Here is a 20713-nt window from a genome sequence, read left to right as displayed (position 1 = left end):
AAAATATGTACATGCTTAAAGTGAATTTTACTTACATGTATGTTTATCCATTATCATTTGCAAAAGTGCGTAGTATATTGTAATTTAATTAAATTTACGAAATTCCTTTATTGCTACGTAAATAATAAGGAAATCATTTAATATTTTGATTGCGCTTGTGCAATTATAATAGAAAATATTATAATATAATTAAAAAAGATATATCATTAATATTTATTATTTTTATTATAATTAAAAAATAGAAGATATTAAAATAATATATTTATTGGACAATAAATTTTTCGAACGTATCGATATATCGATTCGCGATACGATAGAGAATTTCTAGAAAGTTTCTCGCATAACAACCAATTGGCAACTTGTTTTTTCGTTTTGCTTGCAATCTCTAGAAATTTCTGTACTTGGAATGAAATAGATGTACTTCAAGCATTGGAGAAAAAAAGAGCGAAGAAAGAAAGTGCAAGATGGTCGAGGAGATGCTTCGAAGCATTTGATTGACCAATCAAAACAAAGTTAGTAAAGAATTCTTTAATCTAATTGGTTCATGCTTCGCAACTTTAAGGCCCGAGCACAAACTTTTGCATAACGCATATACATAAGAAATTCGATTGGTTGAATTTCTTATGCATACGTTTATAGACCAATCAAATTTCTTATGCATATGCGTTATGCAAAAGTCTGTGCTCTGGCCTTTATATTCGTGAACTTTTCGTACCGCATTCAATCGTTTGTTTTGAAAATGTTACGTCTTTGCGTATTACGTCTTTGCTGCAAAAAACGAAAACTTGAAGAAGTAGAAGAATGTTCATATTTTTCTTACATAAAATTTGCCTACAAGAATCATAACTCATATATTCTGTAGTAAGTATATAAGAGGATTTTGTTTTGCATTAATTGTCTATAAGATGGTTCGACAAATAATGACACGGTCGAAAACACCTTGTGATAAAATGGAAACAAATGTCATGGATCCAGTTTCAACAATGGAAAACAAACAGCATATTGATACTAACAAAAGTGAGGTAAGGAAGAATGTAAAGATTTAGATTAATTCTAATGATCTAAATTGTTCGTATAGATGTCAATAAATTTAAATTAATGTTAATGAACACAATTTCTTGCATGTGTAACAGAAAATTAGTATATTTTTTTACAAATATGTATGTTGCAAATTATACAATATATTATATATATATATATATTATATATATATATATTATATATATATTTTACGAACTTTATATGCATGTGTAATCAAATATGTATAAACATATCGTTAAAGTACAATATGTTATGACAATACATGAATGAAGAACCATATAGTATATCCATGTACAGATAGTTCATATATGAGAAATATAGTAAAATTTTATTATCTATTCAATTTACAAAAACTTGATTGACTAATCCAATTTGTTGTAACTTTTTTTAACATTATACTTTTTGCTATGTTTGTAGATATAGCAAATGACAACTCATTATGAAATCAATTAAATATTAAAAATATTTGATTTATATATATTAATACTGTTTAAAAAATTGATTGTGCCAAATATAATTAATATATAATAAATATTATATTTGATCTTGCAATATCTAGAAAACATTGATTTGTTTGTCATTGATTGTTTGTCTTGTTACAGCAAAGTGTAGCTAAGAAAGAAGAAAATCTATTTAATAAAATTGCAATGTTAGAAGACAAAGTACAAACAAGCATTGCTGAGAGATTGCAATATGAAGAAAGTATAAAAAACAAAAAACAAAAATACCAAAAAGCATTAAGTATGAAAACACGACAAATAAAAATGTTTAAAATAAAAATGCAAAAGTTGAAAAAACTACAAATACAAGAGAAAAAAAAAATAGAATGTAAAATAAAAATATTAAAAAAGAAAATCGAAGAAGAGAAGGATATCCATAAGAACATATTAACTGTACTTTCTGAAATATGTACAACTGATTTAATAACACGGTTTAAAGGTATGTTTTAATAAATTTTATTTGTAAGTTGTTTTATATACATAATGCTATTTTTCAGTTTTGTATATTTTATAGTGCAAATTTTAAAACAGTTATAAACTATTGGCAAATTTTAAAACAGTTATAAACTATTGGGAATCTTAGTTCTCTTTATCTTTATTCTTTATGTAAATAGTAATTGAAATTATTGCAAGTATAATATGTGAATAATTATATATTTGCAGAAGTTTATGAGCCTCTAAAGAACTCAGGATATAAATTTAAAGTCAAAGATATCATTCCATTTCTACAGATTAAAAGCATGATAAGTGGACGGAAGCAAAAGTCTTCTTCAGCTTCTTCTTCAGCTTCTCTAGTTTATGATACTATGGATGAAATGAATAAAGAATCAGAGGAAGATATGGATAAAGAATCAGAGGAAGATATGGATAAAGAATCAGAAGAAGATATGGATAAAGAATCAGAGGAAGAAAAAAAAGAAAGTAAAGAAATGTTTTAATTATTTTATAGTTATAAATCTGAATTGTGATTTTCTTTTTAATTTGTTTAATATATATATCTTTTGTTGTAATATTTTAGCATCAGAAAAGGAGTAATGGAATTAAAAAGCAAAAGAATGTAGATATAGAATTTTATATTCTTACATAACGTAGGTACACAAAAGAGAGAAACGAACATTTAATTTGTTATTGCCTAAATTAATTAACAATCTGTGTATACCAAATATATGTATAGTTATATGTTTTTTACGTTCTTCATGTGTTTAAAAGTTGAAGTTCTATATGAGAAACTTTTGTAATATTTATTTATTTTGTTTGTAATTTAGCATAAGAAAGAGTATACATAGATTTTGTTATATTTTTACATCAGATGTGTAAAAGAAAGAAATGGACATTTAATTTGTTATTGCTTAAAAGTTAATTAACGACGTACCAAACACATATATAGTCATATTCTTTATGTTCTTATATTTAAAAGTTATAAGTTCTATGTGAGAAACTTTTGTAATATCTATTTTTATTTTATTTTTAATTTGTGTGATATAAAAACTGTGAAAGATGTAACTACACAATGAAACCTTTGTACAATACATACAAATATGTATAGTATCTTGTTTTTAATTTTATTGTTTGATTGCTATTTGATATAGGAAAATTAAATTTCTTTAATTTTTATTTTATATATTTTTTATAACATCTTATAAATAAATTAATTTTAATAAAAATCTTTATGTTCTTTTTTTTTTAAATATAATTCATCTAGTTATCCTTAAAATATATATTTTTATTTTCCATTATTAGATTGGATTTATTGCATTTTCGTCCGTATTTTGGAATGCAACAACACGCTTTCTATATATATATTTTTTACATATTAAGATTAAAATTCATCACATTTGTTTTTTCTTTATCCCATTTAGAGAGCCTTATACTTTTCATTCAAATAAAACTCGTAAAAGTTTCGACTACTCGCTCCTTATCACGTGACTGAAGTCTACAGTCTGTTCGTGTCGAGGTCGAGTCTATTGTATAATAAATGAAATTATCCCACACGTGTTTCCACGTTTCCAAAATAAAGTCTCTGTATCCTGACTGAGAGATGCAGGTTTCCGCACCAAATAATATAAAAATTTACAACCTTAGCGCTGGGAAATCTCTCCCTGAGGTAAAATTATCATATTATCATAATATACATGTGTTCGCATCAAGTCGTTTTAGGTTAGACATAGAATCTAATCGTATGTATATTTTAATGCTTTATAGTGGTTGTCCGAGCGAAAGAGAAGAAGTTTGTCAAAGAAGAATGTCGGTAAGAGAAAATTATTAATTAGTGTAAAATAATTTATCAAATTATGCATATTTAGAATTTTTTATAGTATATTTTATATATATATATAAATATATACAATAAATATAGACTATAGAACAAAATGTGTACTATAAAAAGTCGTAATTTTATATTTAAAAAAAAGATTGCCTTTACTAAACATATTTAATATTGTAATTGTTTATTAATAGATATACGACGACGTATCGATCTTATACAAGACTTTGACATGCCTGGTGTGAGCACATCTCTTAGGGTATCTAAAGATGAGCAGCATATTCTTGTAACAGGCATTTACAAACCACGTGTAAAGTGTTTTGATGTTAATAATTTGGCATTGAAATTCGAGAGATGTTTCGATTCTGAAGTGGTCACTTTTGAAATATTATCGGATGACTATAGTAAAGTAAGTATGAATGTTTAAGAACAGTTTTATATATATATTTTATAAATTAACTTTTGACTCTCAGTTAATTGTAATTTGTATAATTTGATTCTGTAAATAAAAGTTTGGCAGAATAATTTTTTTGTTTGTAAAATAATTTTAAATTATCAAAAGAATCTGCTTATATTAATTATATCTTATTTCAGTTAATATTTCTACACTGTGATCGTCATGTTGAATTTCATGCTGCTCATGGGAGATATCATAGGCTTAGAGTACCAAATTTTGGAAGAGATATGAAATACCATTTTCCGTCGTGTGATACTTTTATTGTAGGCGATAGGTCAGTTCAAAAACTTTATACATTGCATATATATATATATTTATGCTATAATTGTTACTTAAGTAAATATATATATATATATATATATATTTAAAATGTAAATATATCTTTGAAATACAATAGAAAATGATTGTTATCTTTTTGCAGTAATAAGATATATAGAGTAAATCTTGAACGTGGTCAGTTTCTGCAACCGTTTGAAACGGAAGCGACATCGATAAATAAATGTGAAATAAATCCATTGCATCACTTACTCATAGTTGGCACTCAGGAAGGAAAAGTCGAAGCTTGGGATCCAAGAGTAAGGAATAGAGTGGGTGTACTTGATTGTGCCTTACACTGTATTACTCAAGACAAGTAAGATACAAGAATAGACTTTCATCCTTTTTCATCAAACAACTCCCAAATTTCATCAAATATAATTCATATAAATTTATTATTGTTAGACTAGAAACAGTTCCTGCTATTACGGCATTGAAATTTCAAGGAGGTTTGAATTTAGGAGTTGGCACTTCAACAGGGCAAGTACTATTGTTTGACATAAGATCTAGTAAACCATTTTTGGTTAAAGATCATATGTATGAATTGCCAATCAAATCTATAGAGTTTCATCAAAAGATGGATCTTGTTTATTCTATGGATAGTTCCATTGTAAAGATATGGGAGAAGGATACTGTAAGTGAAGTTTCTTTCAGTCTTTGCATGTTTTTGTTGAAATTTCAAAACAATCTACAAAATATATCTACAAAATAATGATTTAGTTTAAAGTAGCCTAAAATTATAATCTCATTTTAAAATTATCTGTTTTAATTTCAGGGAAAAAATTATACTTCCATAGAAGCTCAATATGACTTTAATGATTTGTGTGTTATACCAAACACTGGGATGCTCCTGATGTCTAATGAAACTAGGAAGATGCAGATATATTACATTCCCAGTCTTGGACCTGCTCCTTACTGGTGCAGTTTCCTCGACAATATTACAGAAGAATTGGAAGAATTGAATTATGATATTATTTATGATGATTACAAATTTGTAACCGAGAAGGAATTGGACGAATTAGGTCTTTTGCATTTGAAAGGCACTAATCTACTCAGGGCTTATATGCATGGTTACTTTGTAGACATACGATTGTATAGAAAAACAAGAGATGTAATGAAACCATTTGAATTTGAAGAATACAAGAAAAGAAGAATCCGCGAGAAGATTAAAGAGGAAGCTGTCAGCAGAGTACAGGTACCATTTAATTTAATTTTGAGTTTATTTAGTATATGTTAAGTTTTTTATTTTCAATTGTATTTGTGTGTATATTATTATACTTAAAAAAAAAAATCAAAATTTGCATTTTTATAACATACTTTTTGGAATAAACAGGTACAAAAGTTACCAAATGTGAATCAAGAATTGGCATTGAAACTAATGGATAACACAAGTGTTAAAAATAAGAAAAAACAAGCATCTTCTATTATATTGAAAGACGAGCGATTTAAAGCTCTCTTTAGCAATCCTGAATTCCAAATTGATAAAAATTCTGAGGAATTTGCTTTATTAAATCCTGTTATTTCTCAACTTGATAAGACTAAAGCTAAAAAATTGAAGCAACAATTGGAACAAGAGGAAGAGGCACAAGATAAACCTAATGAAGACGAACCTCAAGGTAATAAAAATTTCAAAACTACATTCTTTATGAGGGAAAATTCTTTTTCATATATATAAAAAACTATGCATTAAACTAAACTATTTTTCTCTTTGCATAAAGGTAATAGTTCGGATGAAAGCTTTATACACGATAGTCCTGACGATGATAGTTCAGACGATGATAAAGTTTGGGTTAAAGAAGTGCGAAAGAATTATCGATTAATAAAAAGAAATGAAAGAGAGAAAGAGCAAGAGAGTGATGACGAAGATAATGATGCGATTATAAACAATGAAACGAAAGTAGACAAAATTAAGAATGATGTAAAGTTCCAGGAGGGTGGACTGGAGAGAAAGAAACAGAACAAGTAAATATGCTATCTTATTTTTCTTTATATATTATAAGCATTTGCATTTTAACCCTCATTTAAAATTCAATGTTCCACAGAGCGACATTTGGCGAGAGATTAGAAAATGAAGAGATGCATAATGTTAAAGTATCTGGTTCACGTGGTAGTAGAGAGATGACCTTCGCCGTTGGAAAGGTGCGTCCATTAATATTTTAATCAGAATAAAATAATACCGAGAAACATATTCTTTATTTTATTACTATTTTCTTTTTACTTGTATAGAGAAAACGACCCATGGAAATGAAACATCATCGGAAAGAATACAATGTGTTACGACCTGCAAGAAGTATTTTCAAGAAGAAACATTAGTGTTTACAAATTAACGCTAACGTTAAACGCCTTTTTGTATTAAATCTTTTTGTAAATGTTGTAAATAATTTTATAAATATATAAAATTTTTATATATAACATTTTTTATGTATAAAAATTTTTATCTAGTCGTTTCTTTAATGCGTCATATTACTGTGCGAACTCATAATTTTTGCTTACAATTAAGTGTGTGAAAATGCATAGATATCTCCAAGCAAAGGTGAAATGTTATCAGAAAACTGATATAATTTATATTCATGTGCTAGAGTGAGCCACATGTCAAACATGTCTCTATTGATACAAATATTTTCTTTTCAAGTTTTCAAGAGTAGTGTGTGTGTGCTCCTTGATCAAGGAGTTCCAAATGGCGTTGGTGAGTTGCCAACTATATTATTTTGATTGGCCAGTAAGGATTTTTCAATAAATAAAATTACAATAGAATGTATAGTCTTGCTGTTACAATTGAGTCTTTTAAAAGCCAAATTAAATCAACTTTAGTTTTTGCAAAGTTCTCAATTTTAACATCAGAACATATGACTGGTGCTAAAATTAACAAATTTATAAAAAATAAAGTTGATTAGTTTGAGAGACTCTATTACCACTTTACTATATAACGGAAATACAGCTTTTCATTTCTTGATAAAATTTAATACTCTGAACATATTTAATTACAAACATTATTAACAAGAATTTGTTTTGATTTTAATATAAGCAAAACAGTGAATTTATTTTGTATTTTATCTATATAAAATGTGATTAAACTATAATTTCAAAATATTCTCTCTCTGTAAATTTATAATTATTTATTCATTCAAGAGTTTATTCATCTCTTTTACGATATATTTCTATCTTTGAAATTGAACTTTTATTATGTAATTGTTTCTAAGATATTAAAATTAATAAAGTAAAGTGTGTAAGTAAATTTGTTTTTATATTATACATAATTTATAACAAAAAACATATATAATACAATAATGAAATTATTGCAGATAGAATCTAATAATAAGCCTAAAAATGGTAAAGATCTACCTCAGCAGAATCATGAAGAAGGTACAGAGGTCTCTGCCCCTTCAGTATTAACAAGTATAACAACACCTTTCCAAAGCACTGTAAGTAGCTATAATTTTTAATAATACATCTATCTTGTTCTAATTATCTGATTAAATTCTATGCAACATATATATATATATATATATATATATATATATATAAAAACTTTTAAATTGAAATGATCTGTCCATTACATGCAGCAGGTGGACGAAATCACTGAGGATTATGAAAACTTTATCAGTACATCAGCGATACTTCATTATTGCAAACACAAAATACTCAGACCATACTTGAGATTGTTAAGTGTAATGGGATTAAGGCCAACCAGCAGCGACGACTCTGACCATTTCTTACGATGTTCTATTCTGGCGAATTTTCATACTCTTCAAGTCACTATATTTATATGTATTGGATACGTTTTACAATATATGGCTTGTTTCAGGTAATATCATCTATTTTTTCACGCATGCTTTTCTCTCTGTACATATTATAAGAATAATATACGTAAAAGAAATAAAATATTTATTGATATAAAATGTAAATATTAAAGAAGTTCATCAATAGAATATATATATATATATATGTAATTATATGCCTCTCTCTCTCTCTCTCTCTCATTGTCAATATATTATTCTTAGAATATCTTGTTTGTTGAATAGATAATTTGTGTATGCTAAAATAAAATAGATACGTTTGCTGGTTTGCAGGAGAGATCGTGGATTCTGTTACAAGGTATTAGTGCAGGAGCAAAATTTAATGAGTGTTGGTGGAGAACAGCCATCCTGTTACGGAAATGTAATATTCAGCTACTTGATCCCAAGTATATTACATCTAGTCGCGTATCTGTACACGATATACTTGTTTCGCATTAAAGAAAACGAACAGCTGCAAAATCTCATGGAGAGAGCGTTTCTGCTCTCCTCGAATCAGATAAATCGGGGCAATCAGAAGCGTCTTGTACACATATTATGGTTATTCATAGCATTGAGCATAGTGTGGATGATCACAGCATTGATTACAGTGAATATTCAGATGGCAAAGGGAAATATAATGTTTCAGTGGGTGGAGAATAGGTAGCTAAATTGTTAACATCTGCTCACAGAATGAAAAATGTTGCTGCGAAAGATTAATGAGATTATTTTCATGTTCCATCTCTTCTACACCATAGTCCATATCAAGTGAGGATAGTGTTGAAAGTATTCCTGGTCATTTGTACCTTATGGCATGATATGATTCAGGGAACCATTATAACGAGTTATTGCTTGCAAGGACAGCTGTTAATGTCGCATCTCTATTTTCTACGTGGAAAGTTGCTCCAGCATATCTTGCTACCCATCGATTGGATGAGGGTTTGTTGATTCATACCCGATAATCTTTCGCCTTTACTTCGAAGAAAAGTCTTCCTTCTTTCATTCGCGTGACTTTACAGGACATCGACGAATTTAAGAAACTGTTGAAATACTTCAATGACGGATTAGGCCCGGCTGTATGCATCTATACTATAGTCAATCTCTCATGGGCTGCTACGGGTATCGTATGGCTATTTCAATACTATATCAACGATACGAATGACATGTATCCAATCACGTATGTTAATGTGATGAATGTTGTATTATGGATCTTGATATCGGTTGCTCCATTTATACAAGTGAGATATATTGCATCACTATATAACTATATACATGCTATCGCATTAATCATTCTTCTCGACTCTCGTGTAGATTCATTAACATATGTTACTTTGTTTAAGGCTGCACGCTTAACAAATGCTTGTTCCATGATCCGAGCCGTAGGACACGAGATACGTATTCGGCCGTTCGTATATCAAACTACTCCAGGAGAAGATCTCGACAGTATACTTTTATATACGTCTTCTCTGAAGATGAGCGCTAAATTGTTCAGAATACCTATCAAAGGTAAATACTTGTGTTCTCTGCTCACTATCGGCAGTATTTCTGTCCTTACTTTAGGACAGTGTCAATTTTTCTTATAATTATTTATATATATATATATATATATATATATATATATATATATATATATATAGCGTTTTTAATCGAGATTGTGTTACAAGATGCATGGAACAAGATGCATTGAGCAATTTTTCAAGATATATATAGATTGTCTCTATAACACAATTATTTGTGCACATATTTATATATTTGTAGAAAATGTATTATCAATATCCATTTTATTTAGATAAATTATTTAGACCTAAAACTTTTATAACCAGCATTTATATATGTGATATGTAAATAATTGTATATTACAATATTATAAAAAATGCGCTTTGTTAAATATAGATCAAGAAATTTAATAACAAAATTTCTTGTATTTTTTATATGATTCTGATATACACATCTCTATGACATAATGTTTTAATCAAGAACAGCAATCAAAGAGGATAAACGAAATATTGGAAAAGGTATTTTATTCACTCCTCATTATATCATCCAATACATTACATTCTCCAGTGATGGCAGTAATATTGCAACAGACTGGAACGAATTATAATTCACATTTTTAACTTACTTGCAACATGTAAATCTACAAATACTCAATGAATATCTTCCAAAAATTTTGTATTTATTGTATTTAGAGGCTATGAGAGAAATGCAAAAGTTATATGCGTCGTTAATATACTAATTGCAATCGTTTATAATAATAGAGGTATATGTATGGAAAAAATATTCAAATATTCAGAAATATACAGATATTCCCGAATTATCATTAAAAATTAAATGAAAATCAATATGATCAATATTGTCGATTGCTATTTGCATCTCCTTACATTTCATTAAACTGATTTACAGGTGAATTTATATTGACATATATAAATTTAAATATCAGTTTCATAAATTCATTATGCAAACGTGAGTTGCGTTAGTTTTTATCAAACTAATTTATATAGTTATTTTATACAACCATCACACACATACTCGAAATCTTCGCAAAAATTCTTGGCAATGTGTGTGACTCGAAATATTAAGTCTTGAAAACTTGAGATACGAGATGGTCGCAGAAAATTGAACGAGATAATAGTCGATTTAGATACATACATGGTTAATACTACTGGATAAAACAATGCTATTTTTATATCTAGATTCCCCCCCGTATTAACAGGGAAACTTTTGTACGTGAATAATTACAAAATAAGTCTCTTGTTAATAAATTTTACTTCCTTCTTAATAAAGCATAAACTGTGATATCGGTAAAGATCGAGAAATAGTTGCATTTAATAAATATTATTGTTTTAATAAGAATTCGTTAGTCTAATGTACATCCATAATTTTAGCATTTACAGGAATTATACTTAATTTTGACTAAATAGCGCATGATATTGACACTTTGTGGTACCATTTTTAGGAATACTAAACATTGTAGCAGCACCTGCATAATGTATGTCTTATTTCTTTCACCAATGATTTCTACTTAGTGATATTCACGTAATTCTTAAATGTTTCCGATTGACAATATTATACATACCTAAATTTTGTAGAAAATGTCAGCATTACATAAGATTTGTAACATAGATATATAAAAAGTTGAAAATAAATTAACATAATTTGTTAAAAAATTGTGAGTTTATAACTATACAGATATATTTTCGATATTAATTTAATGACGCGGAATGTGAAAGTCATGTAATGAAAGCCTTATAAAAATATGGCTTTTATTGATTTATTTAAATAATGATATACCTAATGTTATTGAGAAAATAATGTAAAAAGAGCGTATAATCTGCATCAACATAAAATGCGCAGCCTACAATCACTGGAAGTTAAATGGCAATCATTGTCTTAAACATTACACAATTTCAAAGTCATATCCCAACTTACTTATCCTTGAATTTATATCTCAAATTATTTTTACAAATTGCACAAGTAAATCTTTCTCTTATCAAAATAGTTTTATTTTTAATCACAAGTTTTTCTGCAACAAATCCTGGATTATTAATTTGTAAATGGTGATAAATAACTGAGAGCGACATTAAACGAGGATTTTCCGCCGAATCCAGTATAAGATACTGAAAATCATATTAAGCTACTTACAATGCATTATTATTAACTCTTAATAAACGAAAACAAAAAGAAAATAAAATTTAAAAAATTTGTACGAATGACGATAATTGAAGTGTTGCGAGATTACGATTTATGAACAGAAATTTAGTTATTAACAGAATATCATAATAAAGAAACGAATTGTTCTTATTTCAATGGACTATTCTTACAAGATCTTTCAGCTGCCTCTTGCTTCTATCGATGACGATGCCTCGCCTCGTTGAATTTTTAACCACTCAACAAATTCGTCGAGCATTACTGGCCCTAAAGGAATCATATATTATATAGTAGAAAATGTATGCGAGATATCTTTTCGTAAAGTCAGCATAAGTATTTTTCTTGCAAGAACACTTACACGCTCCGTCTAAATCATAATTAGATAAATCATGATTGATTGTACGTGAAAATTCTAATATGTTGCACCATTGATCCTTATTGATCACTTTGTACTTGGATTGATCTAGGAACTGAGCAAACTGTGTAAACAATGGCCAATGTTTCCCCAAAAGTAGTTGCAGCATTACTTTTGCGGTATCCATGTCCATACTTCGTTGATCTTTGTCCTGCAAAATTAAAGTGAAACAAATTAGGAACACTGTACAGAGAGTTATTCAAATGTCTCTATTTGTACACATGATATATATCTGCGTGTTTTGATAACATCGCACATACTCGGGCAAAGTCGTAAGCATATCTATAAATCCCCTTAAACGTGTGTGGATCGTTTAATTGATTCTTTAGGTACTCGAGCTTTTGTTGTACTTTATTAATAGAATCGCACTGAAGTTCCGAGAAACCCTTCAGCCATTCGCTCAGGGTGAAAAAGCCCATTTGGCGAGCGTTCATTCTGTATGCGAGAACGAGCATTACTACGTTTTCGGGTTCTACACAGATGTCGTCACAAAATTTCTCCATCCCTTCCGGCCCAAGAGTATCCGGATCGTCTGGGGAGGTATACTCTCTAAACCAAGTCATGCAACGCTTCTGGGAAAACGTCGACGCGTTGGATATATCGTCAGTTTTTGTATATCTTCTGGCACTGTGTACAAAAAAATTCATACATTTGAAAAAATATGTTATAAGCCTCTTTTGTATAATTCACATATGTATAATAATAAGAAGTATTACAATACAATAATTAAAAATATGAATATAGTTTAAATGTTAATATTATCCTCAACGTTAATAATTTCTCAATTTTTTTATATGCGACTATAAAATCTCGTCAAAATGTACAATTATATTGTATACAAGTAACTTTATATCCAATGAGTATAGTAATAAGTATTAATACTTTTACATAAAAGATACAGTCTGAAACCTACCTAGAGGTATGTCTTAATCGTTTCGAAGGATGCCTAGGTAAACTGTCTTCATGTGCGCCAGATACTGACATATCAATAGGAGTATGATTTGTGCTAGAAGGTCCTCTACGCTTGCTACGTGGCATCCCTCTGTCCGCTGGAATACAAAAATTAGAAATTTACGCTTGAATGTGCGATATCCTTTATTAAAATAATCCATAGTTTCCAACTTTATTATTTCCAACATTTTATATATACATATAAACATTACATATATATTCATGTTAAACAGTTTATACATAAAATCTTACAAGAATAAATTATTTAGAAATTTCGTACAAGTTGATTTACATATCTTATATCAATGTGATAAAATCATTGATTTAAATTTGTCAATAGTCGTCGCGGAAATAAGTTTTTTTTTTCTGGAATAAGAATTTTACAAAATAAAATATTTCGTTACAAGCTGCGAACTCGCGTTTGCAGACGAATGTACAAATTGTAGAAACATAAACAGATTTGCAGAAGGCAGAAAAAAAAAGAAACGAACATAGAGGATACACTTGGAGCGAGAAAAATACAAAGTGATATTTGTAATACAATCACATTATGTAAACACAGAAACATAATTGTGCGCACATATAATTAGCATAAATATAATATAGCCGCGTTAAGCCTCTCGAATCAATGAATCATCCGTGCGCGATAAAAAAAAAGGGCTCTATTGTCGTTTCGAGGAACGATATCGCGGAAGTGCGGAAGAGAAGCGTGGAGAATATAATGGAAATGTGCGAGGCGCAAAATTAACTCGAGAATCCGCGCTTCATCGATATCCAAGTACGGGACCAGGGTAACCAGAGAGTTATCCCGTAGACGAGGCGATTAAGCTCTTCTTACCGCTCCTCTCTTACGTACGTAATTATCAAGCGAATTAATTAAGCGCTATAGCGAGACAATCGGGTAGAGTCGCAAGAGCAACGTATATGTAACTGGACTTTTCTCTCGTCGGCGTTAAACTAACATCTCTCCGTGTCGGAGACCGAGAAGAAAGAGAAAGACAGAGAGAGAAGGAGAGCGAACGAGATGGAGATGGAGAAAGAGGAGAGAGGGAGAGAGAGAGAGAGAGAAAGAGAGATAGCGCGACCGAGCGAGTTATCGCAGTCAAGTGAGGTTAGGGTCGCCAATTAAATTCGTGCATCACGCAATTGTCGGATCGCTGAGTCGGCAGTCTCCGAGGCTAGCCGGGGGACGAGATTTTACAGAGTTTACCTGGTTATCTGGCGCCTCGGGGAAGAATATCCGCGGGTTATTTATCCCGCGATCTCGCTCCAAGAAACGATACGCGTGGGACGAGGATCCCGTGACAGGAGGAGCGAATCCTCCGGATGTTGGACGATGACGACGTGAGTCACGTCGTAATATTAGACCCGATTGATTATTCCCGATAATAATAGTAATCGCGAGGGACGCGTGAAAGCAACCAACCAACCAACCGCGAGGCGAGAGAAAACTCGCTTTACCTTATCCTCTCTTCCTAGGGAGGGATCACAATCACTGGAAATATCACTCGGAAATACTCCGTATACAGGTGTATCGTTGTCTTGTGGTGTTTTCGCTCCCACGAGAGGCGAGAAGTCAACTCGTCGAGATCATAAATTTCACGTCCATGGGTCGTTGCGGTGCGTGGTCGGGACGATATCGATCATAGTGCCGTCGTCAACACGCGACAGGATACGCCCGCGATCGATTCTCGGCTTTGCTCCGCGTCGAGTTGAAAATTTTGTTTCGAGTACCGTCTGTGAGATACCGCACGCTCGGGAGAACGAGAACCTCTCTCTCTCTCTCTCTTTCTTCTCTCTCTTTCTCTCTCTCGACGAGCCCCGGTTTATTTCATTCTATAGTTTTCGTAAACGACATGCCTTTCCCCCACCTTTTCTCCTCGCAGGGGTGCCAAAAGCGCGAATCTGCATCTCGTTTGTCGAACTCGATTGCTCGAGAAAGGGTATATCGATTACCGATTATCGAGATATCGCTCGATTGCATCGTGCATATATTAAGGTGCCTTTTCATGCTGACGCTCGACGCTCATTTTTAGCGGCAAAAGACGTCACGTGACCAAAATTGACGAATTGGTATCTTTATTTTTGGTCACGTGACGTCTTTTGACGCTAAAAATGAGCGTCGAGCGTCAGCATAAAAAGGCACCTTTATGCAAATATATATTTTTACAGCTATTTCGTCTACATTTTCTTTCGCAAAATTTATTATAAATTATTAAAATTAAAGTGATTATAAAATTATAAATTTCTTTTTAGTCCTTGACCACGTGGCTTTAATTTTAAATAAATTAATTTATAGAAAAATATAATTTAAATAAAATTATAAATAAAAATAATTTAATTATATATAGAAAAGAATATATACACACAAAATTATTATAATAAATTATTTTTAAGATTTAATAAGGATAAGTGAAATCAAGAGTCCTTGACTCTGCGACTTTGATTTTAAAATTATTTAATTTAATTTAATTTAGATTAATATAGAAAAGGATGTACAACACCACACTATATGTAAGCCCTTAATTTGCTTGATAATTATGTACATAAAAGCAATAAGAGTTTAATTACTTTTATGGAATACTCTTTGTTATCATGGTCCCATGTTAATGTCAATATAATGTACATACAATATAATATAATATACATATAATATACAATATTATATATTATATACAATATAAATACATTATAATGTATATTATGTATATATTTTCTATATAAAATGTATCTCTATTATAAATTAACTTGCTGTAAATAAATAAATAAATATAGATATTGTTTCCCATGGTTTTAATTAAAAAAATATTAATATGATTGTAACAATGGTAAAATTGTAATATACATACTGCTAGTATTACAACTAGACAAGACTTTTATCTTATACATATAATCGTGTACCTTTATCTCATAATGTCACCAATGCAATAGGATCGTCCTCGTCCTGGATCTGATAATTCGTGAAATTCGTATGGATCTGCTCATGTTTCCGCTGATGCGCCTTCAACGAGCTGAGTTGCGCGAATCTCTTTGGACAATCCGTGCAAAGGTATGGTTTAATGTCCAAATGTATGCGCTTGTGGCGAATAAAATGGCTCTGATGATGAAACTTCTTGCTGCAGATGCCACAAACGTACGGACGTTCGTCCGTGTGTATTCTATTGTGAATCTTTAGGTCGAATCTCTTGAAGAAGGTCTTGCCACAGGTCAGGCAAACATGATCGCGCACCTTTAAATGATCCCTCTTTACGTGCTCCTATGTAAAATAAATTATTAAATATTTTTACGATTTACATACACACACAAAACAAGGTGGAGTTACATATATATTGATTGACTTACATTTACTTGTGACAAGGTGCTGTAAACTTTGGGGCAAATGTCGCAGACAAACTTTTGCGGTCCATCCAAGCTATGATTGTTCATGATATGCTTGTTTAGAGTAGATTTCCATGCAAACGACATTCCACAGTCCTTACAATGAAATTTTTGCTGATCCGCAAAGTGTATTCCGATATGCTGCTTATAATTGTAGGCTGTTGAGAATGTTTTGTTGCATACGGAGCATTGATACTTTTTCAAAGCGATCTTCTTCGGTTCTTCTGATTTCTCGATACGAGTATCATTATTTGCATTCTCATTGTTAATTACGTCTATATACAAATGCTGTGTACCATTGTTCACGTATAATTCGTTATTCTCCATAGCTTGATTGTTATTAATATTTTCTTCTAATGGTATATTATTGTCGACATATGCAAAAAAATCTGATTTACTTTTGGAACAATCAGTTATTTTGTTACTATCTTGCAAAACGTTTGAACAGTCTCTATTGAGATTATTAGTAGCTTGTAAGAAATTTTGATTTTCTTGTTCGATAATTTGAGAATCCTGCAATAGTTCCAATAGCTGTTCACCATCATTTTGAATTAAACGTACCATCGAAGGTTCTTTGTGCATTGAAAATTCTACACCGATATCGGCAACTTCCAATTCTAAAAATCTCTCACAATTTTCGTAATTCAATTTTTCAAGCGCTTCGAAGCCCGTTTCGACATATTTGTCAAAATCCGTATGCGACTCTAATAATTCCAAAATCTCGAAATTATAGGCTTGTAAATTTTGTTGGAAATTTTCACCATGACATAGTACAGAGAAATTCTTTTCCCCTCCATGAGATTCAAGCTGCGCGTAATTAAATTCGTTATTTATTGTAAAAGCTTCCAAACATTGTTGTTCTATGTGATCATTCTTCTTATTACTTTCTTTCAAATTTGAATTTATCTTTTGACAATCTCCAAAAGCGTTTGCAGTTTCCTCCGTTGTATTCTCTAAATCCTTCTCGCATGAAACATTCTGTATTTTTTCCGCTACATTATTTATTACGTATTCATAAAATTGCTCACCAGTCTCTGTCTGTACTAAACGCAATATTGGCTCTTCATTATTCAACGCTGCGTTACTCGAGTTATTGAGAATCTCTTCATTGTGTTGCAATAAATGGTTTTGATCCTCCTTGGCAACAGGAGTGTATAATGTATCATTAGCAGCAATATTTTCAGAATGTTGGGATTTTATTGCATGATTAACATTTACATTAGCCAAATCTGTGTTATGACAATATCGCGATTCATTTAATTTCAACATTTCCAAATCAGAAGGTTTTAAATATAATTGATTATCATCATTTAATAATTTATTGCTTTTTCTATTTTCATTAATAATTTCTTTGCATATTTGTTTGAGTAGAAATTTTTTATTTGCTAAAACTTCACTGAAATTATAGATTTGCAAATTTGTTTCCACATTTGATGAATTCTTTACATCATTTGTGGAAGTCTCTTTACAAGTTTCTTGGACTGCATATGTATTGTCTGAGTCATTTAATCTCAAAATATTTTCATCATTATGGATGTCCGATTCAGCATGTGATTCTTTATCTCGAGATAGAAAGGTAAAATTATTTTTAGAAAATTGACAAGCTATGTCTTTAGATTGCATCTGTTCATTATATGTTATATCTCGAGGAGAATTTGAAACAACAGATTTATTCGTGGACAATTTAATGCATTTAAGTCTTTCCTCAATTTCGAAATAATCCTGAAATAATCGATTTGTGATATACTATCATTTTGTTAAATTATTTTCAAGTTTCCAAACTTTCCATACACATTTTATATTATAGATATTTTTACCTATATTTTACAATAATTAAATCTAAAGTATCAAGTATTTACCTGCTTATTGTTAGATGCTTTATCGCCCACATCAATGTTGTGTTTATTGGAAACTATTTCATTTTGTTGAATATCTGAAACTATAGCAGTATTCTGGCCAATACATTTTTGTTCTATACAAAGTGTCCCATGATTTTTATTTTTTATGTCATTACTTATTGTCTGAAAAATAAAAAAAAAATATAAACCTCCGAAACATATCTAAAAAAGTATTATTAAATAAAATGTATTTAAATCAGCATTAGTTTGAACAAAAAATGCAACTGAAACCTCTTTAGCAAAATTTGCAGCAGCATTGACATTTAGCAATTAATTATTGCTTTGCAATACTTCAAAATTTCTACTGTGATATAGATAATACAAATATAAATAAAACCAATAAAAATAATGAATTGTTACCTTGTTCTCGTTTAATGTACGATCCTTGATTTGTGAATTATTGTTGATAAGACTAGGATTACAATACTGCTGCGTAAGGTCCTTTGGTGTATGTATTTGTTTGTGTTTTGCCAGCGAAGAAATTTGCGTGAAACGCTTATCACAAATTAGACATACGTATGGCTTACTTCCTGCATGTGACATAAATAAAAATACTATTAAATTCATAGTTATCATATTTTAATACTTTTACATTTTGAGCAAGTTAATTTTGTTTTACTTTATGTATCAATATAAAAAAATTATGTATAATTAATATATTCGATACTTTACCTGTATGTATTCTACAGTGTCTTATAAGATTCGATATATGATTGAACTTTCTTCCGCAGACCTCGCAGATATAAAAGTTAGTGCCTAGATGAATGTTCAAGTGCATACGCAAATCTGCCTTACGAAAGAAACCTTTCTCGCATATCTGGCATACGTGAGATTTTTCTCCCAGATGTTTACTTCGATAATGATAATTCAATTGCGAAGGACGATCAAAGACCGAGTTGCATTGAAAACACTTGAAGATTTTCAGCATGTTGTAACGGATAACTCTTTCAGTTCTACTGTCACAAATTCTGGACAAAATGCCACGTTATTTTCTTATTAATTATTTAGAACAATATAAATGTATATATTGCGATTGCGTAAAAGTGAGAGAACTTGGTGGTTTCGATTTCGAACCGGATCTTCGCTTTAAACATTTCTCTACAAAGGTACAAAGGCTGTACAAAGAAAAATGAAAAATATCTTTCAACGTAATAGATTCAATTAAATTCGGAAAATTATGAGATCTTCTATTTTGTAAGACCCTTCGTGACAGTCTTCGGAAAAGTTGATGTTCCTAACCTCAACGGCAAAATATCAAAATACTGAAGAGCGGAAATGGAAAAGTAGACCGCATAGCGGAAGTTACGTATCTCATGGGCTGCTTTCGCGAGAAAATCAAAATGGCCGCGTTCAGCAGAAAAAGCAGTTTTGCAACTGTTGTAAAATTCGTGAATCTGATTGGTGTATTCTCTTAGGGTGCATTTTCACTTGACGCTCTGACGCTGGATTTTAGCGTCAAGCATCAATAAAAACAAATTGACGTTAGCGTCTGTTGACGCTGGCGTGAAAACAGCCTAGCGTCCAAGTTACAACTATGACAAGCGTCTCGTTCTTCGTTCTCTGAAAGCTGAACAAATCAAGCTTTTTCTTCTTGACGCTAGCGTCACAAATCAGATCACGTGATCAATTAGACGCTAGCGACAAATTGATAGTGAAATCGCACCCTTATATTAAAATTAAATCAAACAGTAACTGGTTAACTTCACTTCGCTCACCGGTATATACAAAGTGCAACTAACACATTTGATATACAACTGACAATGAGATTAAATTAAATTAACGCTTAAACTGACGCTACAAATATTTGATCGATATATCGGGATGGAGAAATCCTTATCTCTTTCGCTCTGATCAATCAAATGATTCAAATGATAGAAATGATTGAAAAATTCACGTGCCATAACAGTAGGAAGGAGGAATAAAAACACGGCCCACAGACGTAATAAAATACGTAGATGGAACATCAGCCACCGAGAGAGCGCGTGTCGATATACGCGCGCGTTCGACTTTAACCTTCAAGTGGCGCTGCGTCACGTGGTCGCGCGGCGGTCGGAATTCGGCGGCGCGGAGTGGG

The 20713-nt window shown here is 30.7% G+C and overlaps 5 protein-coding genes across 12 annotated transcripts; 3 read left to right on the top strand and 2 right to left on the bottom strand.

The window, feature by feature from the left end:
- Nucleotides 1-720: 720 nt before the first annotated feature.
- Nucleotides 721-3009, top strand: LOC145938490 (uncharacterized). The gene is made up of 4 exons (XM_083042168.1): nucleotides 721-1022; nucleotides 1644-1980; nucleotides 2205-2462; nucleotides 2560-3009. Exons 1-4 carry the CDS (start codon nucleotides 906-908, stop codon nucleotides 2574-2576), a joined length of 729 nt encoding a protein of 242 aa, XP_082898294.1. The 5' UTR covers nucleotides 721-905; the 3' UTR covers nucleotides 2577-3009.
- Nucleotides 3010-3446: 437 nt separating this feature from the next.
- L(2)34fd (nucleolar protein 10 lethal (2) 34Fd) lies at nucleotides 3447-7012 on the top strand. The gene is made up of 11 exons (XM_083041833.1): nucleotides 3447-3645; nucleotides 3744-3789; nucleotides 3999-4213; nucleotides 4399-4535; nucleotides 4683-4892; nucleotides 4982-5210; nucleotides 5352-5771; nucleotides 5910-6192; nucleotides 6295-6538; nucleotides 6619-6715; nucleotides 6803-7012. The coding sequence occupies exons 1-11, from the start codon at nucleotides 3580-3582 to the stop codon at nucleotides 6887-6889; spliced, it is 2034 nt and encodes a 677-aa protein (XP_082897959.1). The 5' UTR covers nucleotides 3447-3579; the 3' UTR covers nucleotides 6890-7012.
- A 20-nt stretch (nucleotides 7013-7032) lies between these two features.
- On the top strand, nucleotides 7033-10608 carry LOC145938334 (uncharacterized). 3 transcript variants are annotated; one of them, XM_083041834.1, is made up of 7 exons: nucleotides 7033-7262; nucleotides 7883-7998; nucleotides 8140-8381; nucleotides 8647-9012; nucleotides 9108-9288; nucleotides 9369-9587; nucleotides 9690-10608. In XM_083041834.1, the coding sequence occupies exons 1-7, from the start codon at nucleotides 7166-7168 to the stop codon at nucleotides 9930-9932; spliced, it is 1464 nt and encodes a 487-aa protein (XP_082897960.1). In that variant the 5' UTR covers nucleotides 7033-7165; the 3' UTR covers nucleotides 9933-10608. The 3 variants fall into 3 exon arrangements, with proteins under 3 accessions (XP_082897960.1, XP_082897962.1, XP_082897961.1); XM_083041836.1 differs by having other exon boundaries at nucleotides 7125-7262; nucleotides 7879-7998; XM_083041835.1 differs by having other exon boundaries at nucleotides 7167-7295; nucleotides 7879-7998.
- Nucleotides 10609-11168: 560 nt separating this feature from the next.
- On the bottom strand, nucleotides 11169-15221 carry Sccro4 (DCN1-like protein SCCRO4). 5 transcript variants are annotated; one of them, XM_083041837.1, is made up of 5 exons: nucleotides 14825-15221; nucleotides 13326-13461; nucleotides 12673-13039; nucleotides 12356-12563; nucleotides 11169-12264 (listed from the first exon to the last, which is right to left on the bottom strand). In XM_083041837.1, the coding sequence occupies exons 2-5, from the start codon at nucleotides 13448-13450 to the stop codon at nucleotides 12179-12181; spliced, it is 786 nt and encodes a 261-aa protein (XP_082897963.1). In that variant the 5' UTR covers nucleotides 13451-13461; nucleotides 14825-15221; the 3' UTR covers nucleotides 11169-12178. The 5 variants fall into 5 exon arrangements, with proteins under 5 accessions (XP_082897963.1, XP_082897967.1, XP_082897966.1 ...); XM_083041841.1 differs by lacking the exon at nucleotides 14825-15221 and adding an exon at nucleotides 14574-14768; XM_083041840.1 differs by lacking the exon at nucleotides 14825-15221 and adding an exon at nucleotides 14202-14546.
- Nucleotides 15222-15928: 707 nt separating this feature from the next.
- Nucleotides 15929-20346, bottom strand: LOC145938588 (uncharacterized). 2 transcript variants are annotated; one of them, XM_083042325.1, is made up of 6 exons: nucleotides 19312-20346; nucleotides 19000-19169; nucleotides 18601-18762; nucleotides 16706-18463; nucleotides 16265-16619; nucleotides 15929-16114 (listed from the first exon to the last, which is right to left on the bottom strand). In XM_083042325.1, the coding sequence occupies exons 1-5, from the start codon at nucleotides 19565-19567 to the stop codon at nucleotides 16272-16274; spliced, it is 2694 nt and encodes an 897-aa protein (XP_082898451.1). In that variant the 5' UTR covers nucleotides 19568-20346; the 3' UTR covers nucleotides 15929-16114; nucleotides 16265-16271. The 2 variants fall into 2 exon arrangements, with proteins under 2 accessions (XP_082898451.1, XP_082898450.1); XM_083042324.1 differs by lacking the exon at nucleotides 15929-16114 and having other exon boundaries at nucleotides 16126-16619.
- Between the last annotated feature and the right edge of the window lie 367 nt (nucleotides 20347-20713).

Source organism: Prenolepis imparis, unplaced genomic scaffold (assembly GCF_030444845.1).
Source record: "Prenolepis imparis isolate NDT839.2.m4 unplaced genomic scaffold, iyPreImpa1.0 SCAF_7, whole genome shotgun sequence".
Classification (NCBI taxonomy): domain Eukaryota; kingdom Metazoa; phylum Arthropoda; class Insecta; order Hymenoptera; family Formicidae; genus Prenolepis; species Prenolepis imparis.
This window is presented reverse-complemented; position numbering and strand designations above follow the sequence as displayed.